Consider the following 23,265-nt stretch of genomic DNA (forward strand, 5'->3'; position numbering starts at 1 on the left):
CCTGCAGCCCACCAGGCACACTCCCACACAGAGCCTTCACACTTCCTGTTTCCTCTTGGCAATATCGAAAATAGCTTGTTGGACAAATACTTCCTATCCCCCTTCCCTGCTTGTCTCCTCTTTGGCACTGATCACAACTATCTAAGAGACTACATGTTTTCCTTGATTAGTTTGATTAATCATTTGCCTCATTCACTAGAATGGAGCACCATAGGGCAGGGATCTTTGTTGGTTTGGTTCGCTGCTGTGCCCTCACCACTTGCAACAGTACCTGGCTCAGACTTGGCATTCGGTAGAGGTTCATGGAATGAAGGTGGTGGACCAGGAAACTAAAGGCTCACGTGTACACTCTGTAGGGGACTTGGGGGTTAAATGGATGCTTCACATGTTTGGGTGCCTGGTATAGAGGAGTCCTGGATGACGTGGAAATCTAGCTGAGCACAGATCCATGTATATACTACGGGGCGGGGGCGGGGAGGAGTTGGTAAACATACGATTATATCGAGGCCCACATGAGGATCTAGGGGACCCTGTAGTGGGCACAAAGACTACACAGGGGTCTAAAAACATGCCCAGGGACCTCAGGGGGTTCTAGAAGTTTCTCTGTAGGAGCACCGGGGATCCTAAAGGGAAGTATGGTACCAAGCTGATCTGAGAACATGTGCCCTGGGCTGTGGGTGGATATGGGGCCCTGATGCTGGTAGAGAAAAGAGACCCAGGAAGGGCAGGCTTGGGGGTCTGGGGAAACAGAGATGAGTGGGGCAAGTCACCAAATTCCTTCCTCTGCCTCTGCCTTTCTGTGCCCCTCCAATTTGTCACCATCTGCCTCATCATCTAGCCCTCCACCTGCGTGTACCCCCACTTCTATCCCTGTCTTTGTACCTCTCTCTCTGTAGTTCTCTCTTTCTACATCTCCCTGTTTCTCTCTAGCTACTTTCCGAACTTGTCCCTACACCTGGCCATTTTTCTGCCTCTTCTCTGACAGGCTGTTTCCCCATTTCCCACTTCTCTGATTGTCCACCTCGTCCCTTTCTCTGCTTTCCTACAGCTCTCTCCCCGTCTCTGTGCTTCTCTCTATATTCCTTTCTTCTCTTCTGTCTCTGCCCATCTCTGCCCGGCTCCGTATTCCTGCATCTCCCTTTCCTGCCCCAGCTGGGTCTCTGGTCCTCTCCACCTCTCTTGTTACCATCTCTGTCTCTATGTGGGACTTCACCTCCCTTCGTGCAGCTCCATCCCTGCCCCATCTGTCTGTTCCTCAGCTCTCTCGCTCCATCCTCTCTTCTGCATCCCAGCATCCTCCCACCTCCTCTCCATCCCTCCATCTCCCAAGCCCGCCCCCTGCCCCGCTCCCCCCCCCTCCGAAAGGGTTAACTTTGGGGAAGGGCCCGGAGTCCCCGGATGGTGATGTCAGCGTGCCGGAGAGAAAGGACGAGGTGGCGGGGGGAGGCGGAGAGGAGGAGGAGGCGGAGGAGAGAGGGCGCGTGGGGGGGCGGGGGGGACCTCGGCCTGCAGCATCCGCCGGCCCGCACCGCAGACCCCCCCCCCGGCGGGGGGAGGCGCAGGAAGGGGGGGCAACCAGGGACTGGCTGGGGAGGGGGGGCCGCACAGCCCCCCCCAGGGCCATGCTGACTCCCGGGGCCTGACCCCCCGGGCCCGCCCCCCCTCCCCCAGCTCCTCGGCCCGCCGACTGGGGGGCCCAGCCAAGCCCCCTGGGGACCCCCGGAGAGTTGGGGGGCAGCCGGGGGGGCCGCGACAGAGCGGTCGCTGGCCCCCACCGGAGAGACGGGGCGACCGGCCGCAGGGGGGGCGGCCGGGGGGCCGGTCGGGCCGGGACCAAGGGCACCATGTCGTCTGGGGCCAAGGAGGGAGGCGGGGGCTCCCCCGCCTACCACCTCCCGCACCCACACCCACACCCACCCCAGCACGCCCAGTATGTGGGCCCCTATCGGCTGGAGAAGACGCTGGGCAAGGGACAGACAGGTGAGCCCAGGGAGGGAACACTTGGGGGGGGCGGGGGCAGAGAGAGCTGAGGGCAGAGGGCGGGACTCAGGGGTATTCAAAGGGCAGGGGCTGGCCGCTCAGACCCCTGGGTCCCTCACAGAAAAGGAACTTGGGGTCCAGACTGCTGGGTCCCCAGGATAGAGTGGGGAAGAGGCTCAGACTCTGGGGTCCTGGGGATGAGGGGGCTGGGGTCTTGGACTCCTGGACCTCTGGAGGATCCTGGGGCCCAAGGGCTCCCACCTGGTTGGGACAGAGGTTGGAGGGGCTCCGGCAGCAGTGGGGAAGGGAGGCCAGCCTGCAGCAGGGATGGTGGCAATGAGAGCAGAAGTCCTTGGTGCAGTACAGCCGCAGGCTGGGATGAGGAGCCGGACTGGGGTGCGCCCAGGAAGCTGCTTCCCTCTGCACTGTCCTCTGGCCTCAGAGGGCCGTTGGAATGATAGGGAGTGAGACTGGGGCTATGGGGTCTACAGCATCCTCCCTCTTCTCCAGCATGCTGGCTTAGTGTGAGGACCAGGAACAGGTGCAAGGTGGATGTGAGAGGCAAATCCTTCAGTAGTGACTGTGGAGGGAGGTGGCACAAGTCATGGCTTCTTATCTGCTGGATGGGGGTGGGAGCTAAACACCTGTGACCTGGGCAGGGGGTCCATGGATGGGCCCAGAGTCTCTATGAAGCTGAGGGCCAGGGCCTAAGGCAGGAGGGGAGAGAGTCAGACCTCCAGAACCTAGTGATGAGAGTGGGAAGGTGTTGCTGACCTGAATTCCAGAGTTTTGGGCAGAAAGGGGCCATGGGCCTGGCTGCGGTCTGAGGGAGGGGGGCTGGAGGCCCAGACTCCTGGGTCTAAGGGGGCGGGGTTGGGGGCCTGGACTCCTGGGTCTGAGGGAGGAGGGGCTGGGGGCCTGGACTCCTGGGTCTGAGGGAGGAGGGGCTGGGGGCCTGGACTCCTGGGTCTGAGGGAGGAGGGGCTGGAGGCCTGGACTCTTGGGTCTGTGGCTTTGGGGTTTCCTTTGGGGAGTGGGCATACCTTTGGGGATTGCATGCACCTAGCTACAGCTGCTATTAAAAGAAGGGGATTGGAACGTCAGGGTTTGGGAGAAAGTAGAGAGGATCGTTTGGGAAAGGGGGCAAACATGAGATTATATTCCTTGGGAGACATGGAGTCTTCTGAAGATTGAAGCACAAAGAATTCAAGGAAGTGATGGGTTGAAGGAGAGAGAGAGAGGTTTGAAGGAGGCAGATTGGGAGAGACGAAACTATGGAGACACAGTGAGGAAAGACTATATGGAGAGATGAACTTGTACAGGCACCCCGGAAGGACAGAATCGAGGTGAGAATCAAAGGCGGCTATGGAGGTGAAGGCATATGGGTGGATGGACAATCAGGAGGAACAGAACTCGGCAACAGGGAGTGGGCAGAGAACTGTGTTTTGTAGGCATGGCGACTGTCAGCCCCCAGGAGCTCAAATCAAGGTGAATCAGGCCACTGTGAAATAGCCAGTGGGAGAAGGAGTAGGAAACAGGGTAGCAAGGGGTGCATAGGAGCCAAGTTGAGGGACAGTGCTCTGGGAGCACACCCCACATTTTCAATCCTGCTCCCCTAGGGTTGGTTAAACTCGGTGTCCACTGCATCACAGGCCAGAAGGTCGCCATCAAGATCGTGAACCGGGAGAAGCTGTCTGAATCCGTGCTGATGAAGGTGTGTGTGTGTGTTTCAGGGAGAGGGGATCCTTATGGAAATGGGGGGGAAGGAGACAGACTGTGCTGACCTCCATTTCTCTGTCACCACCGTGTCCCCCAGGTGGAGCGGGAGATCGCCATCCTGAAGCTCATTGAACACCCGCACGTCCTCAAGCTCCACGATGTCTACGAGAACAAGAAATATTTGTAGGTATTTATAGACACCCAGCCCCTCCATGCACCCTCCCCAAGTTCCTAGCATGGGACCTTTCTTAGAAACAAGGCCTGGAGGGGCCTGGGGAAACTTGAGGTCTGCCAGCTGGGCCACTGAAGGCCCAGTTCCTTCTCAGGATAATTCCGTTATCTGCAGCCCAGAAACTAATGATAAGCACAGGGACACCCGCCTGCACACGCATAACACTGATTGTTCCCACCCTGACCTGGCATGATGTTAACAGTTGAATGTGCCTCAGCGACAGGACCACCAAACCTGAGCTGCCCTGAGAGGGAGACAGAGGCTGATCCTCCCCCTTGCACTCCAGCCCCAGTCGCTCACTCCGCTGCACTGAGGGAACACACTATACTGAATAATCTGGATGCCCTTGGCCAGACCCAACTTGCTAAGGACAGATCCCTACTCGCCGCCTCGCCCCATACCCCATTTGCTAAGGCAATGGGGCCTAGCAAAGCTCAAGGCCCAGGGATTCCTGCTTCCTCCCAACCCCCACTCTGGAGCATTGGAGGCCCCTCTCCTTCTCCAGCTTAACTCTGGGCACTATGACTGGACAATCCAACAATGGGACTCCTTAGGAGTTCTGAGTCCCTCTCTCAAAGCTGTCCGGGCTTCAGACAATAGGCCTTTGTCTGGACTCTGGTGACCCAAGGGACAGCTGGGCTGGGCAGCAGGAGAGGGGACAGCCCCGCTGCCCCCACTACACAGTCCCCAGGATGAACTGATTCCCAACACCCATCAGATGCTAAGACAGGTTCCTCCAGGCAGGAAGCTGCCTTGGTCCCATGGCCTCATGGGAATTGTAGTCCTTGGGCTTCCCCAGGTGTGGCAGTAGGAGCTATCACTCCTACTCCAGGGGAGTTTGTGTCTCACTGAGGAATCTCAGCCTTCCAAGACCTCACAGAAATTGAGCTGAGGTTGAGGGGAAGGGGCTGATGGGAGTGAGAGTTTTAACTTTCCAGAGCCTCATGGGATTTGGAGTCTTTAAAATCCAGGTAGCTAATGGGAAGTAGGAGTCTATGTCCCAGAGGCTTATGGGAGTTGGGAGTTTTTTTACCTCTCTGGGGTTGATGGGAGTTGTAGTCATTTCCTTCACAGAAATTGACTTAGATTGGTACCCAGTACCATCATTATTGCTAAAAATTAGTGTCATTTCAGTTTATTCACTCCAGAGACTTATGCGAATAAGAGACTTGGCTTTCTAGGGGGCCAATGGAGATGTATGGGTAGGTTGTCTCTATTTCCCAGAATCCTATGATAATTGGGGGTGCCCATCCTCCAAGTACTAATGGAGTTGCCATAGCTCTTGAAACAACTAGGAGTCAAAGTGTTAATATTGTTGAAGTTGCCATAGGAGTTTCTGCTGCCTAGGGCTGATGGGAATTGAATTTTGGCTTCCCAAAGGCTGATGGGTATTAGAGTATCTTACTCTCAAGGACTAATGGGGATTGTAGTCTTTACCTCCCATGAGGCTGATGGGAGTTATAGTCTTTAACTCACAGAAGTTGACAGTTGACGTGGTGCACACTGCAAATGTCATTGCCTAAGAATAGGTGAGAATTCCATTATCTGCAGCCCAGAAACTAATGATAATCAGAACTTTGGCTTTCCAGAAGCTGATGGAAATAGGGGGTTTATTTCCTAGGGGTCTAGGAGAATTGGGACCTAGTTGCTAACGAAATTGCCTTATCTCCTGAGGACAACTAGAAGTCAAGGTTGATCCCTAAGGTTGACATGGCTGATAGGAATTAAGTTTTTGTTTCTCAATGACTGATGGGAATTAGAGTCTCTACCAGGGATTGATGGGAATTGGAATCTCTTCCTTCCAGAGACTCATGGGAATTGAAATCTACTCCTTTCAGGGATTTATAGAAATTAGAGTTCTCTGCCTCCATGGGATTGAGTCTGGTATTGGGGTCGAGGGACTGATGGAAACGGTAGACCAGGCTCTTTGGTCCCTCACTTGTCCCTTCCAGCCCTCTACCCCCTCCATGTCCCTCAGGTACCTGGTTCTGGAGCATGTCTCTGGAGGTGAGCTGTTTGACTACCTGGTAAAGAAGGGGAGACTGACCCCCAAGGAGGCCCGGAAGTTCTTCCGCCAGATCGTGTCAGCACTGGACTTCTGCCATAGCTACTCCATCTGGTGAGGGGCACAACTACTAATTGGCTTCCTATCTCTATGGATTTACCATTTTGGACATTTCATAGAAATTGAATCCTACTATATGTGGTTTTTGTGACTGTCTTCTTTCATTTAGCAAAACGTTTATAAGGTTCATCCGTGCTATAACAGGTGTCAGTACTTCATTCCTTTTCATAGCTGAGTAATACTCCATTGTATGGATGGACCAAATTTGTTCATCCATTCACTGGTTGGTGGACATTTTAGTTATTTCTCCTTTTGGGCTATTATGAATAATGTGGACGTATGGACATTCATGTACAGGTTTTGGCATGTACCTGTTTTTTCAGTTCTCTCTGGTACATACCTAGGAGTGGAATTGTTAGCTCCTATGGGAGTTCTATGTTTAGCCTTTCGAGGAAGTGCCAGACCATTTTTCAAAATGGCTGCACTAGTTAACATCCCCACCCGCAGTTTATGAGGGTCTGGATCTGTCCACATCCTCGTCAGCACTTGTCATTATCTGGCTTTTTGATTATAGCCACCTTAGTGGGTGTGAAGTAGGATCTCATTGTGGTTTTGACTTCCATTTCCCTGATGGTTAATTGTGTAGAACATCTTTTCATGAGCTTATTGGCCATTCGTATAGCTTCTTTGTGGAAATGTCTATGCAGATCTTTTGTCCATTAATTGAATTGGTTGTCTTTTTATTATTGAATTGTAAGAGTTATTTATTCTAGCAACAAATCTCTTATTGGATGTATATTTTTCAAGTATTTTATTCCAGTCTGTGACATGCTTTTGCATTTTTACAACAATGTCTAGTGAACAGCAAAAGTTTTATATTTTGATGAACTTGAACTCCAGTTTGTTGATTTTTTTTTTTTTTTTGCTTTTACAGTTCATGCTTTTTTTTGTCCAATTTAAGAATCTTTGCCCAGCTCAAGTTGCTAAGGTTCCCTCCTATGTTTTCTTCTAGAAGTTGTATAGTTTTAGCTCTTGCATTTAGGCCTGGGATTCATTTCAAATTAATGTTTGTATTTGGTGGGAGGTAAGGGTTGAGGTTCTTTTTTGGAATATGAACACCCACAGGAAAAGATCATTCTTTCCTCTCTGAATTGTTTTCAGCTCTCAAAACAAGATATTAAATATGCAGCATGTTTATGATTAATTAAGGTACAAAATAGATGCTTTTGGTTCGTCTTTCATCTGTTTGCACCCAAACTTCATCTATTTGCACCCCTCTCTCTCTCTGGGATGGGAATTGGAGATGGGATGGGGATCAGGGCGGTAAAGCTGGGTGAAAAAGTTGGGGGTAAAGCTGGGTGATAAAAATGCAGCTCATGTCCATTGTCAACACCTCCCTATTGACAAAGACGGTGTCAAAATCCTGACATTAAAAATACTTACCTCCAAGGGACTATAGTCAACATACTTAACAACCAGTATGACCCAATTCTGACCACTTCCAAGAGAAATAGTATAATCCCCAGCCGTGCCCCCCTCACCTTCCCAGACAGTAACTCTTAAATCTTAAGAAGTTTGGCCCCGAGGGGAAGGGAGGCCTGAGGGAGGGACCAGTGACATGCTTGGGGTAGCAGTATTGTGTTTTTATTATTCAGTATGGAAATATTTAAATATTTAAAGAGCCAGTTCAATATCAGCCCTGCTTACCTCAAAATATCTCACCTCATACATATTCAAATATTTGTGTATAAAATGATACAACATATGGGGGCTCCCACAAAATAATCCAGTGGGGCAAAGAGAGACAATGTAGGGGTGTCGATGAAAGAAGACTCGCTCTGATTTCATAATGGCTCAAGCCAGGGAATGGATACAGGGGGCTTCTCTATGTTCTTCTATGTACTTTGGTACATGTTTGAAATTGTCCCTAGTCAAAGACTCCAGAAGTCTCCCCCTCTGAGAGTGAATGGGGCCTAGGCTTCCAGGAGGGAGACAGAGGCCTGAGCCCCACCTGCCTGTCTCAGCCACAGAGACCTGAAGCCTGAGAACCTGCTTTTGGATGAGAAGAACAACATCCGCATTGCAGATTTCGGCATGGCATCCCTGCAGGTGGGGGACAGCCTCCTGGAGACCAGCTGTGGGTGAGTCAGGGGCCTGGCCTCCTGAGTCCCCAGTGGAGGGATAGAAGCTGGCCAGAGGCTCACGTCACGTCTCTCCCTCAGGTCCCCCCACTATGCGTGTCCAGAGGTGATTAAGGTGAGTGAGGAGCAGGTGGAGGGGATGGGAGTGGAGGGAGCCTGGCGAAGAAATGAACTTCATGGCTGGTCCTGCTCCCTTCCAGGGAGAAAAGTATGATGGCCGCCGGGCAGACATGTGGAGCTGTGGGGTCATCCTCTTCGCCCTGCTTGTGGTAAGGTGCCCCTCATCTCTCCCGCTCCATTTCTAGAACAATCCTGCCTGGTGGAAGCATAGAACATGAAGTTCCATCCTCACCCCAGGGGTTGTCTCTCAAATGTTTAACTGTTATCAGGAAGGTGGGTTGTGTATTCATCAGCAGACCGAGATCCTGGAGGTAACCATTCAGTCACAGAGCTGTGGGTTGGTCCAGAGGGGGGCCCCAAAAGGGATGGGGCAGCCAGGAGCCTTGGGAGAGCTTGGGACAGTGGTGGGTCATTTGTCACCCAGGGGGCTCTACCCTTCGATGATGACAACCTCCGCCAGCTGCTGGAGAAGGTGAAACGGGGTGTCTTCCACATGCCACACTTCATTCCTCCAGACTGCCAGAGCCTTTTGAGGGGGATGATCGAAGTGGAGCCAGAGAAAAGGCTCAGTGTGAGTTGGGGGGACCAGGACAGTGGTGAGGACAGTGGGTGATGAGGATAGAATCCCTAAGGGAGTCATGAGGATGGATTTCCAGGACTAGCCTGTCAGTTCCTGGGACGATGGCTAGGAGGGGTGTTGCTGAATGAGCCTCAGCCCCAAGTCCTGCAAACCTGCCACTCCAAAAAGGGGAGGAGGACCCCCCCACTTCTGCAGGAGAGCACATGCACAGACAGTGGGGGGAGCACATGCACCTCCCAGGTGGCCTAGGCAGGGTTCAGAGTAGTTGGACTGAGCATGCACAGGGCAATACTTTCAGCCGCCACTAAGGGGAGACAAGAGCAGTCATCCAGCCATTAGTGACAGAGAGGGTAGGGGGCAGTCAAGGAAGGACCCCTAACACCACCGTATCAACTTTCACTGCGACCAACTGTGATCATACAACCTCACTTGTGCTTCTCTACGACCCACCCCCTCACAGCTGGAGCAAATTCAAAAACATCCCTGGTACCTGTAAGTATGGGGGAACTGGACACAGGGGTTCCTGAGGGAGGAAGGGACAGTAGTCCAAATATCCAGGGCCCTCAAAACAGGAGGGCCGGCTACGGGGATGCCCCAGTTCCTGAGTGAGGAGGGGCTAGGGACTTGGACTTCTGGGTCCTAGGGAAAGAGGACACAGGTGGAGGAGAGGCTGGGGGCCTGGACTTCTGAATCTGAGGGAGAAGAGGGCTTGGAGCCTGGACTCCTGGGTCTGAGGGAGAAGGGGCTAGAATTCTGGACTCTTGCTTTGAGGGAGGAAAGGCTGGGGGGCCTGGATTCCTGGGTTCCCAAGAGGTGAAGGCTGGGACCCAGGACCCCTGAGTCTCAAATAAGAGAGGGCTGGAATCCCTGATGCTGGGTTCCCTATCATGTTTCTTCTCCTCCTCAGGGGTGGGAAACACGAACCGGACCCATGCCTGGAGCCAGCCCCAGGCCGTAGGGTGGCCATGCGGAGCTTGCCATCGAATGGAGAGCTGGACCCCGACGTCCTGGAGAGCATGGCTTCCCTGGGCTGCTTCAGGGACCGCGAGCGGCTGCACCGCGAGCTGCGCAGCGAGGAGTAAGGCCTCCGCCAAAATATACACTCCCGGTGAACTGCGGTAGCTCCCGCGACAGCCCACAGGGGTGCGACAAGGGCGTGCCTGGCCTCGCGCATGCGCAGACTCCCTGGACGCGGCAGCCTGGCCTCTAGATGGGGCGTGGCTTAAAACTCCCGTGTGGAGCTGTTCTCAGAGGAACCTCTAGGGGGCAGTAGAACCAGCAGGGAAAAGACAGACGATGCTGAAAAGTAATGGATGCTGAGACAGACTTAGACGGTGTGTCTCCCATAGTACTTTACATATAGTAAATGCTCAAATGTTAGATATTATCATCATCATCATTATATTTATTATTATTATTATTATTATTATTATTATTATTATGATTGAGTAAAGTGATGCTGAGCTATACACCAAGACAAAGGAACCAACCATTTTGATAACTAGGAAAATGGAACCATAGACAGAGATACTAGGTGGACTGAGCCCTCAGAGAGCCACAGCTGCAAGGAGTGGGTAAGAACAGCCTCTGGGACTTGACCTCTGACTCCAATCCTCTCCTACCCTACCCCCACCCCCAATAGGGAGAACCAAGAAAAGATGATATATTATCTGCTTTTGGATCGGAAGGAGCGGTACCCCAGCTGTGAGGACCAGGACCTGCCTCCCCGGAATGATGTTGGTGAGAACGCAGGGCTGGGAGTCCAGATCCCAGATTTCCGAGGGGGGAAGGAGCTGCAGGACCTGAAGTTCCAGGTTTAGACTCCCTGACTTGCTCTGTGACCTTTGTCAAAACGCCTCTCCACTGGAGGCCTCAGTTTCTTCATCTGTCTGAATGCCATGTACAGCTGGATGAATCTGTCTTTTGATTGGATTGAAACTCTTGGCCCTCAGACCCCCCTCGGAAGCGTGTGGACTCCCCCATGCTGAGCCGTCACGGGAAGCGGCGGCCAGAGCGGAAGTCCATGGAGGTCCTGAGCATCACTGATGCCGGTGGTGGCGGCTCCCCCGTACCTACCCGACGGGCCCTGGAGATGGCCCAGCACAGCCAGAGGTAGGAACCCTGCCCCTCCAATGGGATTTACAGTCCTGGGTGGGGAAGGACTTAAGGGTTCTAACCCCATCCCCACCGCTAAGGTGTTGTGTGATTGAGACAAGTCACTTGCCCTCTCTGGGCCTCATTTCCTCATCTTGAAGGGAGAGGACATCTGAACCTTTTGAAACCCTTCCTCCTGATTTTTCTTTCTTTTCTTTTCTTCTTTTTTTTTTGTTTTGTTTAATCTATCCTGGAAACAGATCCCGTAGTGTCAGTGGAGCCTCCACTGGTCTGTCCTCCAGTCCTCTGAGCAGCCCGAGGGTAAGGCCAGGTCCCCAATGAATTGAGAAGGGGTAAAAGGGTTGAAGATCCTGTGGAGCAAAGATCGAGTTTCACAAACTATAATTGCCAGGAAGTTTAGAGATATTGCCTCCTAGTACCTAATGGGCCAAAGACCCAAGGCCTCATTAGTATTTTAATCCGTGGGTCATTTCCACCTCTTAAGGTTGGGTGTTCGTTTACTCATTTAAAAGAAGGTGATTGAGCGTCTACTGTGTACTAGTCACTGCTTGGTTTACAGCGGTGAGCATGATAGAAAAAGCCCCTGTCCCCGTAACAATGGGGATTGGGGCGGGTGGGGGGGGAATAATTGGACTATAAGTTCCAGCATGCATCGGGCCCTCCTGCGTGAGTGTGAGAATGGGCGCCTACAGCTAGCTTCCAGGGAATTGTAGCCTTCTCACCCGCCTCTGCTCCTTGACAGAGTCCGGTGTTTTCCTTCTCACCGGAGCCGGGGACTGGAGATGAGGCTCGCGGCGGGGGCTCTCCGACTTCCAAAACGCAGACGCTGCCTTCTCGGGGCCCCAGGGGTGGGGGCGCCGGGGAGCAGCCCCCGCCTCCCAGTGCCCGCTCCACGCCCCTTCCCGGTCCCCCAGGCTCCCCACGCTCCTCCGGGGGGACTCCCTTGCACTCTCCCCTGCACACGCCCCGGGCCAGCCCCACTGGGACCCCGGGAACAACACCGCCCCCAAGCCCTGGCGGTGGCGTCGGGGGAGCCGCCTGGAGGAGTCGTCTCAACTCTATCCGCAACAGCTTCCTGGGCTCCCCTCGCTTTCACCGGCGCAAGATGCAGGGTACAGGGTCCCTGGGGGCGCGAAATCCTGAGTCCTAATGTGGGGAGGAGTGTGGGGCCCAGATTCCCATATCCTAGGGGACGATGGGGCTGTGAGCAGAGATGCAGGTGATGGAGGAGATGGGGCCTCTGCCTCTGAAGGACACGCCTCTTGGGTGCTCTGGCTCACTGTTCCATTGGCTTGTGGCGAGTAAGCCCCACCCAGGGGCGTGGCCTATTGGGGCAGCAGCCCTAGAAGAAATATCAGGCAGCCTGTCATTTGGGGGTTTTTAGCTACTGGGAGGTGAATAGACACTGGGTCTGGACCCCCTAGTTGGAGGCGACTGCTGGCCTGTGTGCTGGATACGAGGATGATGGACAAGTGTTGACCATGCCCTCCCCTCCCCCCCCAGTCCCCACCGCAGAGGAGATGTCCAGTTTGACGCCAGAGTCCTCTCCAGAGTGAGTCTGACAGGGAAGAGAAAAGAGGGGATGGAGGGGAGAAGGGGGAATTCATTCCCTTAGCCCCTTCCTGACCCTCTTCCAACCATCCCCTCCCACTTAGGCTGGCAAAACGCTCCTGGTTTGGTAACTTCATCTCCTTGGACAAAGAAGAACAAATATTCCTCGTGCTAAAGGACAAACCTCTCAGCAGCATCAAAGCAGACATTGTCCATGCCTTCCTGTCGGTGAGGGGACTGGGTCCCCATGTACGCTGGCCACCATAGAACTACAAATCCCAGCAGCCCTTGGTGTTCATCACCTTAGCATAGGCCTGACTTCTTTCTGGGGTTCATGGGATTTGTAGTTTTATAGCCAGAGTTGGGTTATATCATTGTGGGAGAAAGGATGCAGGAGCGGTTTGTTGTGTCCTGGGGCCTGGAAGTGGTGAAATAGGATCCTGAATTACAGTTACCACATATTAGTAGTGGCTCCTGAGGATTGGTGATTTGCCATTCCCCTACCATTAAGTTGGGAATCAATTGCTCAGTTCTTCCTCTTGTACCCTGTTTATATAGAAGGGAAAAAACTACAAATCCCAGCAGGCAGTGGGGCTTCCTGATGCCTTTTATTGTCCTTTTGCCCCAGTGACTGATGGGACTTTTAGTTCCTTGGGCAGAGGTAGTGGTAGGGTTGGTTATCCATTCCCTGGAATCAGGTCACTGGAATCACCTCCTACTTATGTCCCCTACCTCTCTCAGATCCCCAGCCTGAGTCACAGTGTGCTGTCACAGACCAGCTTCAGGGCTGAGTACAAGGCCAGTGGTGGCCCCTCCGTCTTCCAGAAGCCCGTCCGCTTCCAGGTGGACATTAGCTCCTCTGAGGGGCCAGAGCCCTCCCCCCGACGGGATGGCAGTGGTGGTGGTGGCGGCATCTACTCTGTCACCTTTACTCTCATCTCTGGTAAGTTTCCCTCTACTAGACTGCCCTAGCCAAGTGTTTGGGACATTCAAGACAGCTGAGGTAGGATGGCAGCCCAGGAGGGCAGCATAAGGGAGGAGGAGATGGTGCTGAGCTGCTGCTGGCTGTGTGAGCCCCCTCCTCACTCAGACACCCACATCTTCTCCCTTTTCTCATCAACATTTAATGTGGTAGTAACATTTACAATGTGCCTAGTGCTTTATATGCACTATTTCCTCAAAGCTTCCCAGCAGCAGCCTTTGAGGTGTTAGTAATCATCCATTTGACAGATAAGAAAACAGTCCTCGATTGGCTTGACCAGAGTCACACTGCACACTGTGACAGAACTGGGACTCAACCCATGTCTCCTGACCTCCCAGTACAGAGCTCTTCCTACTATTTTAAGACTCTATGTCAGAAAAGCGAAGACATTGGTGCTGCTGTCACTAGTGGAAAGTGGAGAAACCAAGCTCTCCATTCCTGCACCCAGAGCAGACATTACCAATTGATCGCAGCAGTTGTTCCTGTCGAGTTCAAGGCAGCCTTAGAAACTCAAGGCAGCCACAACCAATCAAGAATAGGCACAAAAGATAAAAACCACAGAAATGCCTGTTTCCAATTCTGTTTTGTTCATGAGTCCCGATAACAAGAGTTTGGAGAACGAGGGATACCTCTGTTCTCCTTGTTACCAGGGTTAATATGTCACAATTGGGAGATGAGCTTGGTCCCATAGTTTCTAAACCAGGTTGCTATGGAACACTGGGGTGTTACATCACCAAAATGAATTACAGCTTTTTTTTTTCTTCCTTAAAGACTAAAATACAGAACATTCTCAATTTTAAGATTTTTTTCCTCCCATTGATTTTTCTTACATTTCTAGCTGCATGGCCTCTACTAGAAACTAACAAATAATGGAACCTACTTAAATAGAAAACACCTACTTAAATAGAAAACTTGTTATTTTAAATCTAACGTTTCTTAGCTCCATTTGCAAACCATGGATTTATGCCTGGTCCCAACAGACTAGGAGAAATTGAGACCAAGAGGAGGGAGAGTCCTTTGCTGGGTGGAGGGACCACAGGTTCCACATGATGGGAGGGCCTTCCCTGTCCCCATATGTCCCCAAGTCAGTCTGTTTCCCTGCCCCTTCCAGGTCCCAGCCGTCGGTTCAAGCGAGTCGTGGAGACCATCCAGGCACAGCTGCTGAGCACTCATGACCAGCCCTCCGTACAGGCCCTGGCAGGTGGGAGGCAGGGGTGTGGGGCTATCTCCCTCTTCTGTCCTATGGGGTGGAGGGGAGGCTTCCTGGTGACCATGTGCTTCAGCATTTGGTTTACAGGTGAGGCTTTAGCTGTGGGGAAGCAGGGCCCACCTGTTGTTGTGCTGACGCTGTTGTTTCATTGAGGCCTCACCTGCTGCCCTGTGAGCAGGTTCCTGGAGAAGTTGGTGTCCTTTCTGGCCCTGCTGAGCTGGGGCCCTGCTGAAATGGAGAATATCAGGAGACATTCTCTAGGGGGTGGGGCTTCCTGGACACTAGACTCCTTGTCAGGAAGTGGAATTCCCAAACAACCAGGGATGACCAGAATTCCTAAGTGGAGAGAGAGTCCTGCTCAGCTCTACTCCTGAGATACGGCAGCTCCTCCCCTTGGAATAGGTATCCCATAGGCCCCATGGGAAAAGGGAGCAGTAAACAGGACCCCAGCCATGAGGGCAGGAACTTGGGTGGCCTTGTCACCAGAGAACCCCAAGTCCCAGAGTCAGGTCTGCGTGGGAGCAGTGGTGCCAGTGGATCCCATTTCACCAAGGTCAGAAGTGACAGAGCTGATATCAAGGTGTCCCAAGAACCGGGCCACACTCCCTCCTGGAAGCTTTGGGGTGGAGAGATCTGGTTCTGTCTTCCGAGAGGCCACAGGCCCACATTCCTTTGCTTATCTCCCATCTTCACAGCTGGTGACACGGCACCTTCTTGAAGGTCATTCTGTGGTCACATCTCCTTGTGACCCTGACCTCAACTGGGAAAGGTTTTAAGGTCCTACCCAGATAATCCAACACAATCGCCCCACCTGAGGGCTTTAGCCTTAGTCACAACAGCAGGGTTCCCTTTGCCTTATAAAGTAACATAATCACAGTTCTCAGTATCAGAAGATGGACCTCTTTGCAGCAGGGCATGGTTTGGCCTATCACAGCCCCCAAGGGGACATCTGTCAATGTCTGGAGATATTTTTGGTTGTCTCAGTGTTGGGGGTAAAGGGATGCTACTGGCATCTCATAGATGGAGGTTAGGGAGGCTGTGAAATACCCCAAAGTGCACAGGATGCCCCCACAGCAAGGAGATATTAATATCTGGCCCCAAGTGTTAGTAGCTGGGAGTGGAGAAACCCTGCTCCATTAGTCTCCACTGGGCCTGGTTGCACAGACAACCAGAAAGCAAGTTAGGCTCCCTAAACCTTTCTAGACCTGGTTGCCAAGGAAAGGTGGCCTTAGCAACCAGCGTTCCCAAAAGGGTACAACCTTAAAGATGCAGGACCTACAGGCACCCTTGGGGCCTTAACCATGTAACTTATAAAGGGGAACAGGGCAGGAAGCAAAGGGGGAAGAGCCTCATTGGTTGTTAGGACAATGAGCCAGTCTCTGCTAGGGGACCTCAGGTACTGTTTTGGGCCCTATAGAAATTGTTAGATGACTACTGGCAACCAGTGCTGCTACCACGGTCCCCTAGTCTGGGGAAGTCAGGCCCCACAAAAAGGTGACCCCAGTTAGGCAGGCCCAACTGGGAGGGCTCCAGACCCCCAAACAACCTACTATAGGCACCACAGGCCCCATTGCCAAGGAGTATGCCCCCTAACAACCAGCGTAGTGGAAAGTAAGGAGGGACCCTCTGGCTATGATCTGGGGAATTCAAATCATATCTGTTGCCACACAAGCTGTACCTTAGCAAAGAGGTTGTAACCATTGTCTCTGAGAATGTCTCCTGAAGTCGGGCAACAGGGTCTCACTAGGACAAACTTGGCCTGGTTTCCAAAGCCACAAGGTTTGGAGGGGGCCTAGGATGCGTGACCTGTTGTTCTAGGGTTGCCAGGCCTGGTTGCTGGTGTGTGTCCCCCTGGCAACCATCTCCCCAGGCTCCCAGCCTCATGTTGGGGGCTAAGGCCTCAGCACACTGTCACCGGAGCGCGATCCCTGGGGTTTGGTGGCTTTAGGGTTACTGAGGCCAGTTGATAGCAGGAACCTCCACGCTGGGCTCCACAGCTCTAAAGCCTGTGCCAAACTGCTTTCTCCCCATAGATGAGAAGAACGGGGCCCAGACCCGGCCTGTTAGTACCCCACCCCGAAGCCTGCAGCCCCCGCCTGGCCGCCCAGACCCAGAGCTGACCAGCTCTCCCCGCCGAGGACCCCCCAAAGACAAGAAGGTCCTGGCCACCAATGGGACCCCTCTGCCCTGACCCCAGGGGGCTGGGGAAGGAGGGGAGCCCCCTCCACCCCCCTTCCCTGCCCCCCAACTGTGAATCTGTAAATAGGGCCCAAGGAGTACATAGGGAGGGGGGAGACACAACAAACTCGGCCTTGCCCTGCAGGGATGGGCTCAAGGGGCCGTGCCCAACGGGGGGTGGTTTTAGGGGGCACTGAGGGCGGGGAGCTGTTTCTATTTTATTTATTGGTTAATTTATTATTTTATTTATTGATCAATCTCTCTGTGGAGTGGGGTGGGGGAGAGACGGGGGCTGGTTGGGGTGGCTTAGCAGATCCGGATGGACAGAGCCATCTGTCCTTGTGTCATCCCCAACTCTCCTTTCCCGGGCACCCCCTTCCCAGGTTTTCCCCCTTCCCCCACAACCTTCTGTACGGATTTGCTCTCCGGAAGGAATTCTGATTTCATGTGATCCTGCCTGCGTCCCTGTCTCTGATTCCGCCGGTTGCAAAAAAAAAAAAAAAAAAAAAAGTTTAACAATAATAAATAGCCTTGATCAGGGATGGCTGGCTGGCCTTGGCCTCTCACTTCCTGGGTGGCCCTGATTGCAGGGGTGGGGCTGGATGGCAGGGACAGAAGGGCACAAAGATGCCAGCCAACCAGTTGTTTACAGACCCACCACACATGTACACCCACTAGGTTCCAGGAGGGGCGTAAATGGCACATTCTTGAAAGTTCATCTCTGACGATTCATCCCCGAAGTTGCATCCTCCGTTCACCTTGGGGACTCCAGAGATTGGCATTTTTTGCCTCCACCAACTTTTGCCTCCGCAAATGGGGGCAAGGTCTGTGTCAAAGCGCCTGGGCCGGCTGGGCCTGCAGGGAGATGGGGGAGGCTGGTGGCGGAGGGCTAAGACTGGAGCCAGGCTGGAGACACAGGGTGCAGCTGTCCAGGCCAGAGAAGTCGACAGCCAAGAGGCCAAACAGTGTGAAGAGCAGCATGGCGACGGCCCACTCGCAGGCAGCAGAGGCGGAACGCAGCAGCCAGGTGTGGAGGATGACCACTTTGCACGAGGGTCAAGGGCACACAGCCACAGCAACTATCCAGGCGCGCAGCTGGGTTGCCGTGTGACTGGGCAGGTGAGGCCATCTCTGGGAACCCTCCTGTGACATGCTCACCCTGCCCGGGCTGGAATGACCCCTCTGGCCAGCCACCCTCCTCGACGTTTCTAGGACACTCGAAGGGATGCCCTCCAGTCCTGTCTCCATCTCAAGCTGTTTCCCAAATATTTTCCCCTGCATGTCCCTCCTGTTCTTACTGCATTTCCAGTATCCCAGAACAAGGTTCTTATCCTCCCGTCAGCCTCCCCTGATCTCGTGAAACCTCCACTATCTCCCCGCTTATCCGGGACAGACAACCAGGCATATTGCTTCCAACCCCAAATACCCGAGGTTTCCTAAAGACAGCCACTCATCCATGGCCCTCAGGTCCCTCTTGCTCACTCCCAAAGAGAATTGAATCTTCCTCCTAAAATATCCTTTCTCTGGGTGCCCCCACCTCCATGACAGCCCCACCATCCACTCGTGCCCCAAATCACCCTTCCCACCTCCATCATGTCCCATGGCTAGCTGGTTAAACCAAGTCTTATCCTGTCTGCCTTGCATCTATCTCTGCTGGTTTGCCCTGTCCCTTCACTTGCTCCCCAGTCCCGACTCCTTAAAACCTTTTTCTCACTGCAGTGCACACATACTCCAAGCTCCAGCCTAGCAAAGACGTCTCTTGGCTTCTGGAACTTCCCTTGCTGGAACACTCTCCCTCCTCTTAGCCAAGTTAGCTCTGACTCCTTCCAGATCAGATTAGACATTATTTAATTCATTCACGGATTCTGAGGCAGTCAATATACCCGGCCCTGAGGATCCTTGAGCAAAAACGGTGTGAGCACCCAAACAAAGCTGCTTACCCCCAGAACTAACCTGTTCCTTTCCTGCTCACAAGCTTTCCATGGCTCCCCACTGCCCCCAGGCAGAAGCCCAAGCCTCTAAACCCTCACCTTAGCGCTGGAGATCATCTCCAGCCCTGCCAGAAGCTGTATCTCCCCTCTCCCGCTACTGGTTTTTTCACCCTCTGCATGCACGCACCTGCAGTATCCCCCAACCTCCTGACCCAGACCCAAAACAGCTGGTTCTGCAAAACCAGCTCAGAATGTGCCAGGTCTGAGACCCCTCTTTGCAGATGTCCAGCCCTTATCACACTCAGCTAGCCATCTTTACGGTACATCTCCCCCTCCCTGCAGCCAAGGGATCTTTAAGCCCCACAGAATGAGGACCCTGTTGCTAAACTGATGATTAGCCCGGTGGGGAGTATGAAAGGGGTTGGGATGGAGCTTATCACCAGCGGGGCCCAGCAGAGGAGATATGCTGGTTTGTAGCTGGAAGAGCCTTTCCCACCTGGTCCATACAATTTAGTTTGCTGCTCTGAAAAGTGAACGGGGTCTATTTAATGCAGCCAGCACAGGACCTCAGCCAGGTTTCTTCCAGCCTCTTGGGAATGTAAGGGTCCTCTCAGCCTCTCTTCTATCCTCCCCAGAGAGGCCGGCGGTCCCCATGGTGAAGTCTGCAGCCCCTACACTCTCTCAGTGCACTCTACCTAGCAGCGATAATCATCAGTATGATAAAAGCAACTCTATTTTACAGACATGGAAACTGAGGTTCAGAGAGAGATTTGACTCACCCAGAGGCGTGCTGGGCTGGGTTCTGGGCTGACTCATAAGTGGGTTAGAATAGAAGTGCCACCCAGTGGTGCACTGGCAGATGTTTAACAATCAACACCAGTTTGAAATGTTTGCCAGTTCCTGTGATGTAAATGCTCCCACCATGGCTGTCTGAAGCTACTAACATGGCATCACGCAACACGGAGTTGGGAAGAGATACACACAGACTGCCCTTGAGAGCCTTCACAATTGAACTTTATAATGGCTCTTGGCTGAGAGACTCCCCGTTGGAACCTCAGTTTCCAGTCTCCGCCAGCATGATTCATGGCACAGAGCGAGTACCCCAAATAGACAGCAGGTACCCCAATGATTGCTCATCCTCCCAGTACTTCTTGGTCACTAACTATGTGCAGCACTGACCTAAGCACCTCACATGTGTCATGTTTGTTACAACCCCCAGTTGGCCTTGTCATTATCCACATTTGATTGATGCGGAAACTGAGGCACAGAGAAGTTAAGAAATCAGCAGACCTTCCCCCAGCCAGTATGTGGACAGTGTGGGATCCCAACCCAGGCAGCACAACCCTGGATCGTCACTCTGACGACTGTGCTGTAGCGGGCCGAGAAAGGAGGGGGCATCCACACTAGCACACAGCAGACCCACCCCAAGGAACAACCACCCCAAGCCCTGCCCTCAGCCCCCATAAGGATACTGGCCACCATGAGGACGGTGCAGAGACTGCAAAGGACCAGGCGGAGTGGCCTGATCCAGGGGGCCCCAGGCTGGGGCAGGCTCTTCATCCTCCAGGACAGAAGGAGCTGCAGCCAGAAGTAGAGATGACCCACAAACAAAGCGAAAAAGGCCCCTGTCAGGTGCGTGGCCTGCTGGTTCTTTTGCTGGAAGGAGGAGTGAGGAGAGTTGAAGGGAAGACCTGTGGGGAGGCCAGGGCCATGAGGCAGGGAGGGGCCCCGACCAAGCCCAGGGACTGTGACTGACAATTGCCATGCCTAGTGATTGGCTCACTGAGTAGCCTCAGTCCCGAAAACACTGCCTGGCACTCAGCAGACACTCATAAATACAAGTACAATAAACCTTTCATTTTCAACCAAGGTGGGGGAAAGTAGATACTGCCACCAAGAGTGTAAAAATTGGTTCTTGGAGTGCAAAACAATTTTAAACATTACAATGGTTTGTGGCTTACCAATATATGGTATATATTATGTTAAAATTTTAAAACATTAAAAATTTCATGTGAAAAGGGATGTTAAGGGAAAATTGTTTTAAAAAGGCTCCTCAGGGGAGTGATGTCATAGTTAAAAAAAAAAAAAGAAAGGTTGAGGAACACAGGAATAAGTGAATGAGTGAATGAATGGTTATACAAATATGATGGGTCGTTATTGACAAGCTGGAGGCGGCCTCTGGTCTGAGCACCCAATGGTTTCGCCAGCCTTTGGAATCAGAGATATTATAGTAAAATAAAATGATAACATAAAGTAAATCAGTAAGATTTCTCCATTTATTTATTCTACAAAGATCTACTGAGCTTCGCCGTTAAGAATGCAGGTTCTAGAGCCTAGGAATCTGGGTTCATTTCTGACCACCACAGACCAACCGATAAAAAAAAAAAAAAAAAAAAAGAATCTCTGCGGGATTTCGCCAAGAAGGACCTACCTAGAGTCCTTGTGCCGATGAATAAAAATAGTACAGAATGTAAAACCAAGTGAACACTCAACCCGTGCGGTTTGCAAACATTAAGAATGAGTGAATCTGAGTAATTTCATCACGGAGGTGGTTGGTGGCAAGGAATTACCCCTACCTCCTAGGGTGCAACCTCATAATTATAAAGAGCTTCCCACGCGGCGCTCCATTCAAATAACAGAACTCACCACCGCCACCCAGGGCCGGAGACACACAGAGAAATACAAGTCCCAGGAGGCCGTGCGGGGACGAGCCCCCGAAACAAGAAGCCGGCGGCCCCGAGGAATGCTGGGAGTTGTAGTCCCCGACTCTGGCTGGTCAGAACCCCGGGCTGGGCTCCGTTAGCCGACTGCGTCTCACCTGGAAATTGCCCACCACGGAGGTGCCCAGCGCACAGAGGAGCCCCGACCACAGAATCATCTGGTTAGGCCACTTTCCGACGCCCCAGTCCCGGAGCTGGTGGTAACGGAGAATGCAGATCCAGGCAGCTGGGAGGAGAGGGAAGTGGGCAGGAGACCCGGGACCCACCCCGGGAAAGGGAGGGCGGTGGGATGAGAGAGACTGGGGGTCCAGGGGTGCGAGCCAAACTCCCGGATTAGGGGGAGGAGGGACTGGGAACCTAGCCTCCTGGGTCTGAGGAAGGAGGGGCTGGGGTCCCCTTGGCTTGGGGCGGTGGGGGCGGGGGACAACGTTGAAGGGAAAGCGCTGGGGCTCAGTTACCCATAGCAGCTCCCATGTTGAGCAGCTGGCTGAAGATGCAGCTCTGAGGGGGGTACGATCCACAGAGACTGGGGAAGGTAAAGGGTCATCCTGTGGCTCCTCGGAGCCAGCACCCCCTTTCCTCCCTCTGGACCCTCCAAGTGCCAAAGCTACCTGATATAGGGGATGCCTTCGGTGAGGTTCACAGTCCTGTTGGACACTGCAATGGCAAAACTTAAAGAGAGGGAAAACATCAAATGAGCAGCGGTTTTCAGTGGCAACTTTTCTGTTATCCCCTCTCCTCCCTCAGACCCAGGAGTCCAGGCTCCCAGTTCCTAGCCCCTCCTCCCTCAGACCCAGGCATCATCCTGCTTCTAACACTTACACCGTCCAGATGCTAGCGACAGCCCAGACGGCCAGGAAAGCAGGCAGCATGGACAGGTAGCCCCACATGCCAGGTTCTGCAGGGGGAGTGTGGGGCCACCAATATCTGTGTGTGTCTCTCCCACCCTCTTCTCTCTCTCCCCTACCCCCCTCATCCTCCCTCCATTTTAGGTGAGGAACTTTCCCTAAGGGTCCAGGTGCATCAGACTGTGGCAGCTTGCCTCTGAGGCCCCCATTGGCTCCCAGGCATAAGTATGGGCCCTGTCTGGTTGGTGGAGGCCAGCTCTCAGCCTGGGGCACTTTCCCTATCTTACAACTGTCCTTCAAACACCGGTCTTCAACCCTGATCTAGAAGTTTCTCCCAGCTGCCCTACTCCAACCCAGCTCCCAGGTCTCTCCTAGCCCTTCCCCTCTACTGCCAGCTGCAGGGCTCCCCAGGATGCTCACCTGTCTCTCTCTCTCTCTGTCTCTCTCTCTCTCTGTCTCTCTCTCTCAGTCCCAGGACTGGGGCTGCGTGCGAGGTTCAAGGAAGAGGAGCTGGGATGTGGGGTGTGGCTCCGGCGGGTGTGGGCTCTCCACAGAGCCAAAGTCCACACTGAAACAGCTGCAGGACAGCGTCAGGCCAAGAATCTGATCGCCACTTTCTAGGGACCTCACCCCCAAACCACGACTTCTGGTCTCCTCAGAACCTACCAGGCAACACCTTAGCTTTACAGGGCCTCCAACTTCCTCCTGCTTTATAGGTTCAACTGTAAACTTCCAGCCCTTATCTTCCCCAGGACCCAGAAATTGGAGCTTCCAGCTCTCTCCACCCTCTCTCCTGGGGGATCCAGAAGTCTGGGCCACCAGCTGTTCTAGAACACAAGCATTTCTTTCTAGCCCCTGGGATCCAACCTCCCGGCTCTTACCTTTTCAAGGAC

General features: G+C 53.1%; 2 protein-coding genes and 1 long non-coding RNA gene across 5 annotated transcripts; 2 read left to right on the forward strand and 1 right to left on the reverse strand.

Moving 5' to 3' along the window:
* The first annotated feature begins 1,401 nt into the window (after positions 1 to 1,401).
* On the forward strand, positions 1,402 to 17,357 carry BRSK1 (BR serine/threonine kinase 1). Of its 2 annotated transcripts, none has more exons than XM_033128017.1 (19): positions 1,402 to 1,980; positions 3,600 to 3,694; positions 3,797 to 3,882; positions 5,910 to 6,050; positions 8,021 to 8,137; positions 8,219 to 8,252; positions 8,338 to 8,406; positions 8,682 to 8,828; positions 9,298 to 9,329; positions 9,745 to 9,915; positions 10,480 to 10,577; positions 10,790 to 10,949; positions 11,192 to 11,252; positions 11,695 to 12,064; positions 12,456 to 12,504; positions 12,608 to 12,731; positions 13,245 to 13,446; positions 14,597 to 14,686; positions 16,729 to 17,357. In XM_033128017.1, exons 1-19 carry the CDS (start codon positions 1,845 to 1,847, stop codon positions 16,884 to 16,886), a joined length of 2,340 nt encoding a protein of 779 aa, XP_032983908.1. In that variant the 5' UTR covers positions 1,402 to 1,844; the 3' UTR covers positions 16,887 to 17,357. The 2 variants fall into 2 exon arrangements, with proteins under 2 accessions (XP_032983908.1, XP_032983909.1); XM_033128018.1 differs by lacking the exon at positions 1,402 to 1,980 and adding an exon at positions 3,147 to 3,326 and having other exon boundaries at positions 16,729 to 17,324.
* TMEM150B (transmembrane protein 150B) lies at positions 17,349 to 22,933 on the reverse strand. Of its 2 annotated transcripts, none has more exons than XM_033128020.1 (7): positions 22,793 to 22,933; positions 22,347 to 22,422; positions 22,136 to 22,195; positions 21,983 to 22,050; positions 21,623 to 21,750; positions 20,277 to 20,382; positions 17,349 to 17,916 (listed from the first exon to the last, which is right to left on the reverse strand). In XM_033128020.1, exons 2-7 carry the CDS (start codon positions 22,412 to 22,414, stop codon positions 17,705 to 17,707), a joined length of 642 nt encoding a protein of 213 aa, XP_032983911.1. In that variant the 5' UTR covers positions 22,415 to 22,422; positions 22,793 to 22,933; the 3' UTR covers positions 17,349 to 17,704. The 2 variants fall into 2 exon arrangements, with proteins under 2 accessions (XP_032983911.1, XP_032983910.1); XM_033128019.1 differs by having other exon boundaries at positions 20,277 to 20,460.
* LOC117034757 (uncharacterized) lies at positions 20,503 to 23,243 on the forward strand. The gene is made up of 3 exons (XR_004425138.1): positions 20,503 to 21,685; positions 22,272 to 22,402; positions 22,842 to 23,243. It is a non-coding gene; the product is annotated as an uncharacterized LOC117034757 (long non-coding RNA).
* Positions 23,244 to 23,265: the final 22 nt, after the last annotated feature.

This window comes from Rhinolophus ferrumequinum, chromosome 15 (genome assembly GCF_004115265.2).
Source record: "Rhinolophus ferrumequinum isolate MPI-CBG mRhiFer1 chromosome 15, mRhiFer1_v1.p, whole genome shotgun sequence".
Classification (NCBI taxonomy): domain Eukaryota; kingdom Metazoa; phylum Chordata; class Mammalia; order Chiroptera; family Rhinolophidae; genus Rhinolophus; species Rhinolophus ferrumequinum.

Coding starts and splice junctions, on each gene's coding strand:
- BRSK1 (XM_033128017.1), top strand. CDS start 1,845: ATGTCGTCTGGGGCCAAGGAGGGAGGCGGGGGCTCCCCCGCCTACCAC. Junction 3,695..3,796: donor CTGAATCCGTGCTGATGAAG/GTGTGTGTGTGT, acceptor CGTGTCCCCCAG/GTGGAGCGGGAGATCGCCAT. Junction 13,447..14,596: donor CACCTTTACTCTCATCTCTG/GTAAGTTTCCCT, acceptor TGCCCCTTCCAG/GTCCCAGCCGTCGGTTCAAG.
- TMEM150B (XM_033128019.1), bottom strand. CDS start 22,414: ATGTGGGGCTACCTGTCCATGCTGCCTGCTTTCCTGGCCGTCTGGGCT. Junction 21,751..21,982: donor CAACATGGGAGCTGCTATGG/GTAACTGAGCCC, acceptor CTCTCCTCCCAG/CTGCCTGGATCTGCATTCTC. Junction 17,917..20,276: donor CACCGTCCTCATGGTGGCCA/GTATCCTTATGG, acceptor CCTCGTGCAAAG/TGGTCATCCTCCACACCTGG.